The following is a 15,229-nucleotide window of genomic DNA, read 5'->3' as shown; positions in this document are numbered from 1 at the left end:
CCAATAGGCAAAGAAGTCATCCATGTGTCTGAAGGGATACAAACCTGAAGTAGTGAAAACAGCCATTGGTAAGCTTCGGGTACAACTGCTGTTTCCCAAATTTCAAAGGAATCCCAGCTGGGATAGCTCTAAAGTCTTTGCAGGCCTGCGACCTTTCCTTTGATGACATGGCCATGTCCCCAGTGCTCTCCATAGCCTATGGCTGGTCAGGCCAACAGCATGAGAGCAAGTGGCAGAGAATAGGGCTGGTGGATACAATGTCTGTCTCATGACTTGGTCATGTATATCCATCATATAGCCTCTTTTGCTGATTTGACTGAAGTTTCTCTCAAACACTGGTGAGTGCTTGAATACATCATACTCTCCTTCCTTGTCCATCCGCCATTAAAGTTTCCCTTATCGGTATTAAACCTGTCCACTGCACAGCCACTAGTCACTAGTTCAGTAACATGGATTTACTACCCACATTTACAGTTTATCAAGAAAGTTCTGCCTCTGGATTTTACTGCCCCGAAGGAGTCTGTAATAGGTTTCTTTGCCATATAATAAATTGTCTCAAACTTACTGGCTTAAAACAACACACATTCATTATCTCACAATTTCCACATGGGCCAGGAGTCTGGGCATGGCTTCAATGAATCCTCTGCCCAGGATATCACAAAGCTGCAATCAATGTGTAAGCCAGGGCTGTGGTCTCGACTGGAGCTCCAGGCCCTCTTCCAACCTCGCATGACTCTTGGTCAAATTCATTTCTTTGAAGCTGTCCAGCTCATGGTGCCTCTGTCACAGTTCCCTATCTGTTCCCTTTATAGCATAAATCACAACTATTTTTTTTGCCAGTGAATTCCTTGACAGAAAGAACCTAGCATAGTGGTTTAGCACACAAGTGTTACCTTAATCAAGTATTATATTTCGCTATTTTTAACCCATATTATTTTATTAGTTTGCCAGCATGTTGAGGGCAGAACCCTTAATTATTGGTTTGTTTCTCTAGTCCAAGGCCTGACTTAGCGTTGCTCAAATCTGATTTTTGTTTTATTTTTTTAATTTTTTAAATGTTTATTTACATTTCAGAGAGCAAGTGAGGGAGGGGCGGGAGAGGGTACAGAGAATACAAAGCGGGCTCTGTGCTGACGGCAAAGAGCCCAGAAAGGGGCTCTAACTCACAAGCCGTGAGGTCATGACCTGAGCCAGAGCCGCAGGCTTAACGCACTGAGTCACACAGGCACCCCTCAAATCTGATTTTTGAAAAAGATCAATCAGATACAAGAATAAAAGTGAGAACCGGAGAGCAAGAGAAGGCGTGGAAATCTGAAGAATTTAGGGGGAAAATCATGCTGGAAGAAAACCTCAGAGGTCAAGAGAAACACCCAGCCATTCTGCTCAATTTTCAAGAAGGTTGTCCACCCCCGCGTGACGTCAGAGAAGACTTCAAGAAGCTGAAGATACGCCTCTCGCGAGAGGAAAGATAGCTCGCGAGCGAGTGTACGCTAGGCCGGCCCCGCCTCCCTTGAGCCCCACCCACTCCCTGGTCCCCACTCCCACCTTGAACCAGCCACGTGTGACGCCATGACGCGTGCGTGGCCGCGGCGCAGGGGGCGGGCCCGCGGCGCGCCACCGGAGGAGGAAGTGGTGCGGTTGTTGCTCCCTCTGCGCCCACTGCTGGCTCCCGGGGCGCGGAGAGGGGCAGCTACCGCCACCGCCGCCGCTCGGTCGCGCTTCTTACTACTATTTCCCTCCATGTGCTCCGGTGCCGTCTCTCCCCTTCCACAGGCCGCCGCTTACCCCGGGGTCTATGGAAGTAATGGAAGGACCCCTCAACCTGGTGAGTAGCTCATTGAGGGTCGTGTCCGCCCTTAGGAGCCTTTGCTTCAGGAGTCCCTGTCGCGTCTCCAGCGTGCTGCTGACCCTCGACGCCGGGAGGCGGGTTTCACGGGGGTGGTCCTGAGGGGTGGGGGAGGGGGGCAGGCGCGGCCCCTCAGCGGCACCGCGCACGGCGCCCCTGACGTTGCCCGCTCTGGCTTCCCGGGGAAGCTGTCACGTCCCATTTCCCGCCTCCCCGGGGCGTCCCCTGCTGCGCTGCCGTGAGTGAGGGGCTTCCACCAGCCAGGAAAGCCGCCGCCTCTTCAGGCTGGAGGAAATGCCTCCAAGCGCCACGTAACCACCTCCGTGCAGCCTGGAGGGGCACTGAAGCCGGCCAGCGCAGCAGCGGTGTGAAACACTGCTTTTCACTTCCAACACGTAGGGTCCGAAGTCTCAGCCTCACTACTTCGGAGAATTGGAGTAATACCCCTTCTTACCCCCTTTTTTCCCTCCACCCATTCATTTCTCACCTACATCCCGATGCATAAACTGTAGATCACCCTTCTCGTATTAGAGATAGCTAGAAAAAAACAGGGCCGTGCCTGTTTTTAGCTCCGTTTCATCACCTTAGGCATCTTGAAAATACGGTAGATGTTTGCTTTTTTTTTTTCTTCAGAAAAAGCACTCCTAGGCTATTTACTTATTATTTTAGGCATTTCTGATGTTCCCATTAAAACGAAAACGAGAAACACGAGTTCTTTTCTGATTGACCACTGCATCTTTTGATTTCCTAGAGGGCACCTATTTTGGATACTTAAGGTTGTACACAGAGGAGGAAGTTTGAGAGACACAGGTTTGCAGTTCACTTGCGGTTGGTGGGCGATGTTGGCATTGGGGAAAGAAAGATACGTGTGGAGAATTCGTTTGTCAGGTTGGAACTCTGAATCCTAGAAGACCCCGGCTGATTTAAACCATTCTATAGAGAAGCAACAGAGCGCGGTGGTTTAAGAGTATAGATTCTGGAGCTCGACTGCTTGGATTTCAGTTCTGGCTTTGTCACTTAATAGCTGTGACCTTGGGCAAATTTGTTGACCTCACCCTCTTTTCTGGTTTGTTGTGAGGATTAAAGGAGTAAATAGGTGTACTGTTTGTACCTAGTACAGTGGAAGAGTTAGCTATTACCGTCATCAGACCGTAAACTCTTAATTTAAAATCTCATTTGTAAAATGAGTGTTTGGATTTGCTGAGCTTGAAAAGCAAGATTTTAGGACCTAAAGCTGTTTTCCCCAAATGACTGGTGCCAGGTTAGCTGCTCTGAGGAGCGCCTCCTAGTTTTAAGTTGAGGCCGCCCCCATTGGTAAGAGTTGTTTACACTTAAAAGGAATTGGACTAGATTTGTGAGTTTTTAAAAACCAAGGACATATCTGGCACTTTTGTTTTTAAGGTGGCATATAGTTTACAATGAAATAGAGTGGGTGGCTCAATTCTGAAACTTCACAGGAATATTATTAGAAATAACCAGCAGTTTACAGAGTGCTTCAAAGTTCAAGTGTCCTTGCAAAATGACCATTGGTTCAGTTCCAGTTAGCTTCACTTTATTTGGCCACAGGCTGCAGTATAAACTGAGCCAGCTGCCCCACTAGTGTATGGTGACTTGTGAGAAGGCGGCAGCTGAGGGACATTTGTAGATGGGGCAGGAGAATCACCAGTTTATGAAAAATTAGTTAAATGGTGACAATAGTATTTTTATAGAGGAGAATTTTGGAAAGAGCCTCGTTAAGCAGGCTAGGATAGTTCCATAATCCAGCCATAAAATGTATGTGGGCAGGTATCAGAAATTTGGCAACTTGAATTCTGAAATCATTTGGGATTTGAAAGATCTGAGTTCTAGCCTAGTTTATTTGAAGATGACAGTTGAACAGAGATTAACATTTAACTTGAATCATTTGAACTGTGCTTGTAAATAAGTACCAGTGACAGGCCTCTGAATTTGTCACTCAGCTTTAAAAGACTCTTTTTTGCTTATTTTTGTATTTTGAAGATGATCATTTTTTTTTTAATGTCAGTTAAGCAACTGCAGCTAACCTGCAGTATCAAATTGACTGCACCTGAGAAATAGTTCTCATTGTTAGGATTTAATGAGTGCCTTTGAAAATCCCAGTAGTTTATACAGGCTTTTTTAATGACATTATGGTGTAGTCCAGATTTGTTGTATGAGGACTTAATATGGTACCGAGATCTATTAATATGGGTTCTCAGAGCATCCTTGGAATTTAGGAAGAACTGCTTCCCAGTTTTACAGAAAATAAGCCTAGACTGAGAGAAATTAAGTAAGGACTTAGATCAGGATCATAACTTATTTTAGTATCATAACCTTTTCTAGTGATGCTTCTGAATTAATGTACAGTACTCACCATTTTCATTTCAGTATGTACCTTATATTGAATTGTGGATTCTATGTCATTTAGTGTCTCTGCTTTAGTATTGATTCTCTTAAGTTTGGAGTGAGGGCCTTATAGGCTTATTTGCTGGCAGTAGATTTTTAAGATACAGAAAAGACCGTTCAACTTAATCATTTTTTAAAATTTATCTTAAATGTTTATTTTTGAGGAGGGTGAGGGGTAGAGAGAGGGAGACAGAGGATCTGAAGCAGTCTCTACATTGATAGCAGAGAACCTGTTGCAGGGCTCAAACTCATGAACCTGTGAGATGACCCAAGCCACCCAGGTGTCCCCAAAATAGTCATTTTTATATATAATAGAGACATTGTATTCTAGTTCTCTGGTTTTTCAAATTGATCAAAAGAAAAATAAACTAAATAATATTTTTATTGTTGGGGATAGCTAGTCTTTGGACTGAATAAGTTTTGTTTCATCAGCTTTTTATTTCTGTCAATTTTTATTATGGAAAAATTATAACTTGTAAAGTTACTTGGTGTATATTTAGACGTTTCTTTCCATTTAATTTTGGCAAGTGGGTGCTGGTAGCAAATGTCAAAACATATGTGACATAATTTGTAGCTCTTTGATTTGTTTACTGCCTATTTGGGAAGTCAGACTAATTTACACATGACTATTGCTCATGCTTTGCTTACCTACTCTGCAGACTCTTAAGGACAGGGTCCATGTGACTGTTTGGCCATATTAAGAGTGCTGAGAGTGTTGAGTAACTGAGCTTCCCTCTAGAGTGGTCAGTTCTCATCTAAGACCAGAATCCGATATCATATTCGAAAGAATGGCCTTGTACATACCCGGAGGCTTTGTAATGATCACATCTTAATTATGTTGGCAATACAATCTTTAAGGTAAAAAAAAAAAAGGCTGTTGTAAACCACTTCCTTCTTGCCCTGAAAAATTTTAAGGAAAGTTCATTCTGTCACAAGTTAGGTTGGGCTCAGTGGAAGTACTGGGTACAGGTGGTAGAGCACTAAGACTTACCCAAGAATTACTAAGTGCTGGGGTTGGCATCAGGCACATTACATATACATTTGACTCCTTTTTAAGAAATATTTATTTTGAGAGAGCACAGTGGGGGAGGGACTGAGAGACCGGGACATAGGATCCGCAAGCTCTGTGCTGGCAGGCTGATAGCATTGGGTCCGATGTGGGGCTTGACCTCATGAACTGCGAAATCATGACCTGAGTGGAAGTCAGATGCTCAACCTACTGAGTCACCAAGGTCCCCCAATTTGGCCCTTGAACAATATGGGGATTAGGGATTTTATATGGTAAAAAAAAAAAAAAAAAAAATCCATGTATAACTTTTAACTCCCCGGAACCTTTTTTTTTTTTTTTTTTTAACAATTATACTGTCAGTTTTTATTTACAAAATTACTACAATCCTTAACTTTCTGTATATTCCTTTATTATTTTCCACATTTTTTGGTTTTCAACAATAATAAAAAATTTTATTAACAAATGAGAACATAATTTAAATATGCCTCCATTGTATTACCAGTATTTACAAAAATTTAAGTATTTGTTTCCTTGGCCCTAATAGTCTTTATTAAGTGATTCATATTTTTATTTAAATTACAGATTGTTAATGTATCATGTAATAATAGTTTCAGAAGTAGAATTTAGTGGTTCGTCACTTACATATAACACCCAGTGTTCAATCACACTCAGTCACAAGTACCCTCAGTGACAAGTACCTTCCTTAATACCTGGCACCTATTCAGCCCATCTCCCTTCCACCTCCCCTTCAGCAACCCTCACTTTGTTCTCTATAGGTAAGAGTCTCTTTTATGGTTTACCGATTTTTTTTCTTTCCCCTGTGTTCATTGTTTTGTTTCTTAAATTACACATGAGTGAAATCATATGGTAGTTGCTTTTCTCTGACTTCTTTCACTTAGCATAATACACTTATAATAATACATTCTAGCTCCATCCCCATCATTGCAAATGATGAGATTTCATTCCTTTTGATGGCTGAATAATAGTCCATCATGTGTATATATCCCACATCTTCTTTATCCATCAGTCGATGGACATTTGGGTTCTTTTCATAATTTGGCTATTGTAGGTAATGCTGCTATAAACATCAAGGTGCATGTGCCCCTTTGAACCAGTATTTTTTATCCTTTGGGTAAATACCTAGTAGTGCAATTGTTGGGTCATAGGGATAATTCTATTTTTAACTTTTTGAGGAACCTCCATGTGGTTTTCCAGAATGGCTGGACCAGTGCATTCCTACCACCAGTGTAAGAGGGTTCTATTTTCTCCACATCCTCTCAAACATCTAGTTTTCTGTGTTAATTTTAGCCATTCTGACAGGTGTGAACTGGTATCTCATAGGTTTGATTTGTATTTCCCTGATAATTGATGTTGAACATCTTTTCCTTGTGTCAGTCATCTGTATGTCTTTGAAAAAATGTCTATTCATGTCTACTATGTATTTCTTAAAACTGGATTATTTGTTTTTTAGGTATTGAGTTTTGTAAGTTCTTTGTATATTTTGGATATTAACCCTTTACCAAGTATATCATTTGCAAATATCTTCTCCAATTCCGAAGTTGCCTTTTAGTTTTGTTGATTGTTTCCTTCTTTGGGTAATAGCTTTTTATCTTGAAATCCCAATAGTTCATTTTTGCTTTTTTTTTCTCTTCTGGAGAAAAGCAAGAAGTTTAGTGTTTAGTAAGAAGTTGCCATGGTCGATGTCAAAGAAACTGTTGCCTGTGTTCTCTGGGATTTTCATGACCTCTTGTCTCACATTTAGGTCTTCAATTCATTTTGGTTTTATTTATTTAAAATTTAATTAAATTTTTTTAAAAAATACTTTATTTCTGAGAGAGAGACAGCATGAGCAGGGGAGGATCAGAGAGAGAGAGAGACACAGTACCTGAAACAGGTTTCAGGCTCTGAGCTAGCACAGAGCCTGACACGGGGCTCGAACCCGCGAACTGGGAGATCATGACCTGAGCCGAAGTTGGATGCTTAACCAACTGAGCCACCCAGGCGCCCCTAAATTTATTTTTTAAAATGTTTATTTAGTTTTGAGATAGAGAGAGTGCACATGGAGGAGGGGCCAGCAAGCAGACACAGATCCCAAGCAGGCTGCAGGCTCTGAGCTGTCAGCCCAGAGCCTGATGTGAGGCTTGAACTCGTGAACCATGAGATCATGACCTGAAAGTTGGACTCTCAACCGACTGAGCCACCAGGCACCCCCATTATTTTTTTTATTTTTAAGTAGGGTCCACACACAGCATGTAGTCCAGTGTGAGGCCTGAATTCACGGCCCAAGATCAAGACCTGAGTTGAGATCAGGAGTTGGACACTTGGGGTGCCTGGGTGGCCCAGTCAGTTGAACATCTTACTTCAGCTTAGGTCATGATCTCACAGTTTGTGAGTTTGAGCCCTGAGTTGCGCTTTGCGCTGACAGATATCCTCTCTCCCTCTCTCTGTCTCTCTGCCCCTCCCCCACCGTGCATGCATGCCTGCTGGATCTCAAAAATAAACATTACAAAGAAAATTTAAAAATAAAGTTGGACACTTAACTGACTGAACCACTCAGGTGTCCCTTGTCGATTTTGAATTTATTTTTGTGTACGATGTAAGAGAGTGGTCCACTTTCATTCTTCGTATTTTTCAGTTTTCCCAACTCCCCAAAGACTTACCTACCAGTAGTCTACCGTTGACTAGAAGTCTTACCAATAACATAAACAGTTTATTAACACATAATTTATATGTTATGTATATTATGTACTGTATTCTTAAAGTAGAGAAAATACTAAAATCACAAGGAAAATCTAGTACTTCACTGTACTTATTGAAAAAACCCATATATAAGTAGACCTGTGCAGTTCAAGGGTCAGCTGTATTATTTAATCTTCTTAGTAGCTGTATAGTCCCCATTTTACTGATGAAGATATTGAAATGCAGAGTAAGTGGTGACAGTGGGATTTGAAAGCAAGGTTCTCATTAATATATTGATCTTACTATTAGATCAGTGTTTGCCCATTTTTTTTTTTAATATTTTTATTTATTTCTAGGAGAGAGAGAGAGAGAGACAGCGTGAGCAGGGGAGGGTCAGAGAGAGAGGGAGATACAGACTCTGAAATAGGCTCCAGGCTCTGAGCTGGTAGTCAGCACAGAGCCCGACGCGGGGCTCGAACCCACGAACTGCGAGATCATGACCTAAGCGAAAGTCGGATGCTCAACCGACTAAGCCACCCAGGCGCCCCTGCCCATTTGTTTTGACTGTGATCTACAATGAGATTTTTACATAATGACCAGTACACACATCCATATATTACTGCAGAGCTGTCACATTATGCATATGCCTCTTGAAATTGTGTAAATTTCACCCAAAACAAAACAAAAAGCTGAAACTGAAACATTATGATGTCATAAATGTATGTCTGTATGTATACGCACATATGTATAGTGTATATATATTTATAATGCTATGTATTGTGCACTCTAATATTTACTAAGTTTTTTAAAATGTTGGTTTTGGGGCACCTGGGTGGGTCAGTCAGTTAAGTGTCTGATTTCGACTCAGGTCATGATCTCATGGTTCATGGGTTCAAGCCCGGCGTCAAGCTCTATGCTGACAGCTCAGAGCCTAGAGACTTCTTTGGATTCCCTGTCTCCCTCCCTCTCTGCCCCTCCCCTGCTTGTTGTGCTCTGTCTCTCAAAAATAAGCATTAAAAAAATTTAAGTACTGGTTTCCACCCACTAAATTGATTTCACAACTCATTGGTGGATTGTATCCTTTAATTTGCCTTCACAGCAGACTGTGGCAGTTCTGAAAAAAAGCAAGCTACACTGGAAGTGAGGTAGAAAATAAGATGCAGCAGAGCTGCGTGTGGGAGAAATTGATTCTTAGACTTAAAATCAAAGACAGGTCTTGGCCTTCTCTAACATTTGAGCAGTTTCTTTAAGTGTAATTGCATTACATTAGTTTGACAGAGGTCAATTCAGTACTTACTCTTAGGAGATACTACTTGCCTGTAGGGGACTTAAAATGAATTGATGGCAGAATGGGGAGTGAATGTGACTTCTCTACTGCTCTCTATTGAAGACCCTACCGCAAGGTTCAAGAGTACATTATACTTTCCTCTGCCTTTTTGGTATTGTGTTTGGTATGGTGTTCCTTTTCTTGTCATCTTTATATACAGCTTTCCCCAGGGACAGAGATAAATAAATAGAAAGTAATAGAAAGTAACACTTTGGAAAAAAAAAGACAATATTTAATCTGTGTTACAAACGTTTTTTGACATTTATTCATTTTTGAGAGAGAAAAAGTGCGCGTGCGAGAGGTGGGGCGGAGGGGCAGAGAGAGAGAGAGGGATACACAGAATCCGAAGCAGGCACCAGGCTCTGAGAGCTGTCAGCACAGAGCCATACACGGGGCTCAAACTCCTGAACTGTGAGATCATGACCTGAGTCGAAGTCAGAAGCTTAGCTGACTGACTCACCCAGGTGCCCCAAAACCAGCATTTTAAAAAACCTTAGTAAATATTAGAGTGCATGATACATAGATCATGACCTGAGCTGAAGTTGGATGCTTAATCGACTGAGTCCCCCAGGCGCCCCTAATCTGTATTTTTGAAGCAGTTAGCTTGTGGAAGTAGAAGGTACTTCTTGGTGGCTGCAGTCATCAAGTGATCCAGTTTTAGTTAGGATTTTCATTGGTTGCAGGTGATGAAAGCCCCCTTCATATTAGTTTATGCCAAAAGGGATAATTTATTGAAAGGGTAATAGATTGGAATCAAAAAGGTGCAGGAAGGGCAGGGCTACAATGTAGGTGGGTTTAAGAACATATGGGACCTGAGGCTCAGAGATGATCAGATTCTCCCTCTCTGCCTCTTCAGGTTTGAATGCTTTTTATTTATGTCTCTGCAGACTTGGCTAATTCCTGGATGTCACAGTAGTTAGAACCACTTAAAACTTTTTTTTAACATATTCTCTGTTCTTAAGTTTGAAAATACAGTGGAGTGAATTCTTTAGTGTCTCGGGATGAGGTAATAGAAGAATATGGCAATTGCCACAAGAATCATATTGATTGCCTAGGAAGAAGAGCAGTTCACAGAGACGAGTGGAGTTCGTGTAAAGCGTTGGCTGTTCCTGAGGATTCAGCAAGGGAGGAGTTAGTACAGGGCACACAGTAAGACGTTACTGTTTTACTTTTTATAAAGGTTTTAGAACCTTTATAAAGGTTTTAGTGTGCTTTCATTTTTTATAAACTTAAAAAAATTTTTTTTCAAGTTTTTATTTTGAGAAAGTTAGAGGCGGGGAGGGGCAGAGAGAGGGAGAGAGAATTCCAAGCAGGCTCCGCACTGTCAGCACAGAGCCCGACACGGGTTTGAACTCACAAACTGAGATTATGACCTGGGCCAAAACTAAGAGTCGAATGCTTAACTGAAGGAACCATCTGAGTGCCCCTTGTGCTTTCATTTTTACTTGAGAGGGAGTAGGAAAATTCTGGTTAAAATGTCACAGAGATTGGATGGATGAAATAGTAAATGAAGTAAATGCACCCATGACCAGCTCTTTTTCTGTATATATGTATATACATATATATAGTTATTTTAGATTTTGATGCAGAATTTGATTCTGATATTCTTCTGAATACAGTAATGTTCTGTCAGAATTTTCCAGTCTGGTTTTGTTACCAACTTTAAACATAACCTCTTCCATTCTTCCCTGCAACTCACCATTCCCTTATCCAACTAGCCAACAAATATTGAGTAACTTCTGTCTTGTCAGGTACTGTTCTGGACCTCAAGGACTTAACAGCGAATAGGACAAAGCCCCCAGTTCATACAGAACTTTCATCCCGTGTCTCTAGTTTTCTTCTCATCTATTGTGTCCACTTTCTGTATTTTCTTTAACATCTTAAACATAGTTTCTTTGAGTTCCTTGCTGTTAATTTCAGCATGGATTATATCTGAATCTGTTTCCATTGTCTGTCTTTTCTCTTTATTATTAAGCACTTTTTCCTGCTTCACATGCTTAGTAAGGTTATTTCATACATTGTGGGTGATATGTTGTAGAGACTGAAATTGACATTTTCCTCTAAAGAGTGTTTTGTTCTGGTTGGCAGTTAACATACTGGGAGATCACCATGATCTACTTAAACTTAGTTTTAGGCTTTATTAGGGCGAGTCTATTTTAGTTTTACCCATAATGCCTAGAGTGTGATCCTTACTCCTGGAGTTGACCTTTCTGGGTTCTCAACTGAAAGCTCCAGCTGTTCATCAACAGCACTGTACCCTTCAAGCCTAAACTACCAGCACTGTGTGGCTTGTGAAATGTCTGCTCTGGGTGTGTGCTAGGCCTCCTGAAATTATAACCAGTGCATGTGCAGCTCAGATGTTGGCTAAGGACCTGAAAGGATTTTTGAAAGCATATTTTTAGGTTTTCTTCTTCCTTTTTTTTTTTTTTTTATGTTTTATTTATTTCTGACAGAGAGCAAGAGAGACAGCGTGAGCAGGGGAGGGTCAGAGAGAGAGGGAGACACAGAATCTGAATCAGTACAGAGCCCGACGCTGGGCTCAAACCCACGAACTGTGAGATCATGACCTGAGCCAAAGTCGGACGCTTAACTGACTGAGCCACTCAGGCACCGCTAGGTTTTCTTCTTGGGTGCAATTCTTTCCAATGCTGGACCCTCCTCAGATTCCAGGAGGAGGCTCCACTCTTCATCTCTTTCCCCCAATTAGATACTGCCTTCTGCTTGGGTTTTATTTTTCTGCACTACATTTTGGAAAGTTCTCTCAGAAAGAAAGCCAGGTGAATGTAGGTCTCACCTTGCACTTTTCCCTTTTCTTGAAGATATAGCCTTCTGTTATTTTTTTGTTCAGTGTCAGTAAAGTGTTGTTTTATATATATATTTTGTATCTAGTTTTGTAGTTGTTTGTAGCTGGAGGATATGTCAGTGCTTAGCTTGCTCATCTCTATGAGAATTCCAAGAGGTTCTCAAAACAAAATTGCATCAGTTTATTATAAACCCTAAATGCCAGAAAGCACTTAAATATGAGATTGTAGTATCATGGATTTAATACTCAGTGATAGGATATCACAACCTCATGAGGATTGACCAGTCACTGCTCTCCCTGTTTAAACATTATCTATTTCTAGGGGCACCTAGGGGCTCAGTCAGTAGAGCACACAGCTCTTGATCTTGGGATTATTGAGTTCAAGCCCTATACTGGGAATAGAGCTTACTTTAAAAAAAAAAAATATATATATATATATTTCTAAATAGATTTGAAGCAGCTTACAATAAAAAGGTGCCATACTATTAGTATATGAGATATGAGTTACACAGCAAGTTTTTTTCCAAATTTAGGAGCTTAAAACACACATTTTTCATAGGTTCTGTGAGGCAGGAATAATATGGTTTAGCTGGGTCCTCTGCTTCAGGGCTTCTCATAAGACTGCCATCAGTGTGTCATCTGGGGCTATGGTCCCATTTGAAGGCTCCACTAGGGCAGGAGCTCCTTCCAAGCTCACCCACATGGTTGATGTAGAATTTAGTTCTTGAGGACTTTTGAATCAGCTTTTGGATTCAGTTCCCTGTTGGCTGTTGGCAAACTACCCTCAGTTCCTTCCCTGTGAGGTTTTCCATAGGGCAGTTCACAGCATGACCCTTGTTTTCATTAAAGTGAGCAAAGGAGGGGCCCCTGGGTAGCTCAGTCACTTAAGCCTCCCGACTCATGATCTCCTCTCAGGAGGTCATGATCTCAAGGTTCCTGAGATCCTAAGATCCAGCTCCTTGTCAGCTCTGTGCTGGCAGGTGTGGAGCCTGCTTGGGATTCTCTCCCTCCCCCTCTCTCTCTTCCCCTCCCCTCCTTTCCTCTGAGCTCTCTTTTCTCCCTCAAATAAACATTTTGAAAAAGTGAGCAAGGGAGAGCAAGCAAGTGAGTGCTACCAAGATGGAGGCAAGTGTCTTTTGTAACCTAACTAATCAGAGAAGCAATATTCCCTCACCTTTGCTGTATTCTGTTCCTTAGATGCAAGTCACTAGGTTTAGTGCACATTAGAGGAGAAGAGATTACATAAGGGTGTGAATACCAGAAGGAAGGGGTCATTGAGAGCTATGATACAGCTTCTGATAGGAACTGTTTACCAACAGTTATTGATAGAGAAGTAAAGAAAATAAGAACTGAATCAATAAAGAATATCAAGAAGATATAATTTTGTGGGACTACATCAAACTAATAAGCTGCACAGCAAAGAGAATCATTAACAAAATGAAAAAGCAACCTGCTGAATGGGAGAAAATACTTGTAAATCATACATCTAATAAGGGGTTAATGTCCAACAAAATATATAAAGAATTCATACAACTTAGTAGGAAAAAAAAAAGCAAACAGACCAATTAAAAAATGGGCAGAGGATCTGAAAAGACATTTTTCCAAAGGAGACATCCAGATGCCCAATTGGTACATGAAAAGATAGTTTACATCACTGATCATCAAAATATATAAAGAATTCATACAACTTAGTAGGAAAAAAAAAGGAAACAGACCAATTAAAAAGTGGGCAGAGGATCTGAAAAGACATTTTTCCAAAAGAGACATCCAGATGCCCAGTTGGTACATGAAAAGATAGTTTACATCACTGATCATCAGGGGAATGTATATAAAAGCCACAATGAGATATTATCTCACGCATGTTAGTGTTTGTTTATTTATTTTTTGAGAGGGAAATAGAGTGTGAGTTGAGGAGGGGCAGAGAGAGAGGGAGACACAGAATCCAAAGCAGGCTCCAGGCTCTGAGCAGTCAGCACAGAGCCTTATGTGGGGCTTGAACTCGGCAAACAGTGAGATCATGACCTCAGCCAAAGTCAGACACCTAACCGACTGAGCCACCCCGGCGCCCCTCATCTCACCCATGTTAGAATGGCTGGTATCAAAAAGACTAGAAATAAGTGTTGGCTGGTATGTGGAGAAAAGAAAACCCTTGTGCTCTATTGGTAGGAACGCAAATTGGTGCAGCAACTATGGAAAACAGTATGGAGGTTCCTCAAAAAATGAAAAATAGAGGTACCATATGATCCAGCAATTCCACTTCTTGGTATTTGAAGAAAACAAAAACACTGACTTGAAAAGGTATATGGACTCCATGTTCATTGCAGCATTATTTATAACAGCCAAGATATGGAAATAACATAAGTGCCCATTGAGAGATGAATGGATAAAGATGTGGTATTTACATGATGAATATTATTTAGCCACCAAAAAAATCCCCCAGATCTTGCCACTTAAAAAACATAAGAGGGTATTATGCTATTTGAAATAAGTCAGAGAGGGGTGCGTGGGTGGCTCAGTCGATTAAGTGTCTGACTTCAGCTCAGGTCATGATCTCTTGGTTTGTGGGTTCGAGCCCTGCATCGGGCTCAGTGCTGACAGATATCTCAGAGCCTGGAGGCTGTTTCAGATTCTGTGTTTCCCTCTCTGACCCTCCCTTGTTCATGCTGTCTCTCTCTCTCTCTCCTAGAAATAAATAAAACATTTTTTTAAATTAAAAAAAAAGTAATAAGTCAGAGAAAGACAAATTTAAGTGATTTCACTTAAAGATGGAACTTTAAAAGGCAAAACAAACACCCAATCTCATAGAACAGATTGGTAGTTACCATAGGTGACTAAGGTCAGAGCGGATGAATGAGGTCAGAAAGTACAAACTTGAAGTTATCAATAAGTCCTGGGATATAATACATAACATGGTGACTATAGTTAATAATGCTGGATTACATATTTGAAAGTTGCTAAGACAGGGGCACCTGGGTGGCTTAGTCGGTTAAGCGTCCGACTTTCGCTTAGGTCATGATCTCGCGGTTCATGGGTTCGGGCCCCGCGTCAGGCTCTGTGGTGACTGCCAGCTCAGAGCCTGGAGCCTGTTTCAGTCTGTGACTCCCTCTCTCTCTGACCCTCCCCTGCTCANCTGCCAGCTCAGAGCCTGGAGCCTGTTTCAGT

General features: G+C 41.4%; 1 protein-coding gene across 2 annotated transcripts in view; it reads left to right on the top strand.

Moving 5' to 3' along the window:
- The first annotated feature begins 1,601 nt into the window (after positions 1-1,601).
- NRBF2 (nuclear receptor binding factor 2) overlaps positions 1,602-15,229 on the top strand; it is a 37,468-nt gene continuing 23,840 nt past the window's right edge. For both annotated transcript variants that reach the window (XM_039217461.1, XM_039217462.1), the window contains exon 1: positions 1,602-1,825. In XM_039217461.1, coding sequence (XP_039073392.1) covers positions 1,796-1,825 — 30 coding nt within the window. In that variant the 5' untranslated portion in view covers positions 1,602-1,795. The remainder of the gene's footprint in view (positions 1,826-15,229) is intronic.

Source organism: Hyaena hyaena, unplaced genomic scaffold (genome assembly GCF_003009895.1).
Source record: "Hyaena hyaena isolate Hyena2069 unplaced genomic scaffold, ASM300989v1 scaffold_695, whole genome shotgun sequence".
In the NCBI taxonomy this organism is placed as follows: domain Eukaryota; kingdom Metazoa; phylum Chordata; class Mammalia; order Carnivora; family Hyaenidae; genus Hyaena; species Hyaena hyaena.
The sequence above is the reverse complement of the archived record's forward strand: the minus strand, read 5'-3'. Positions and strand labels throughout refer to the sequence as shown.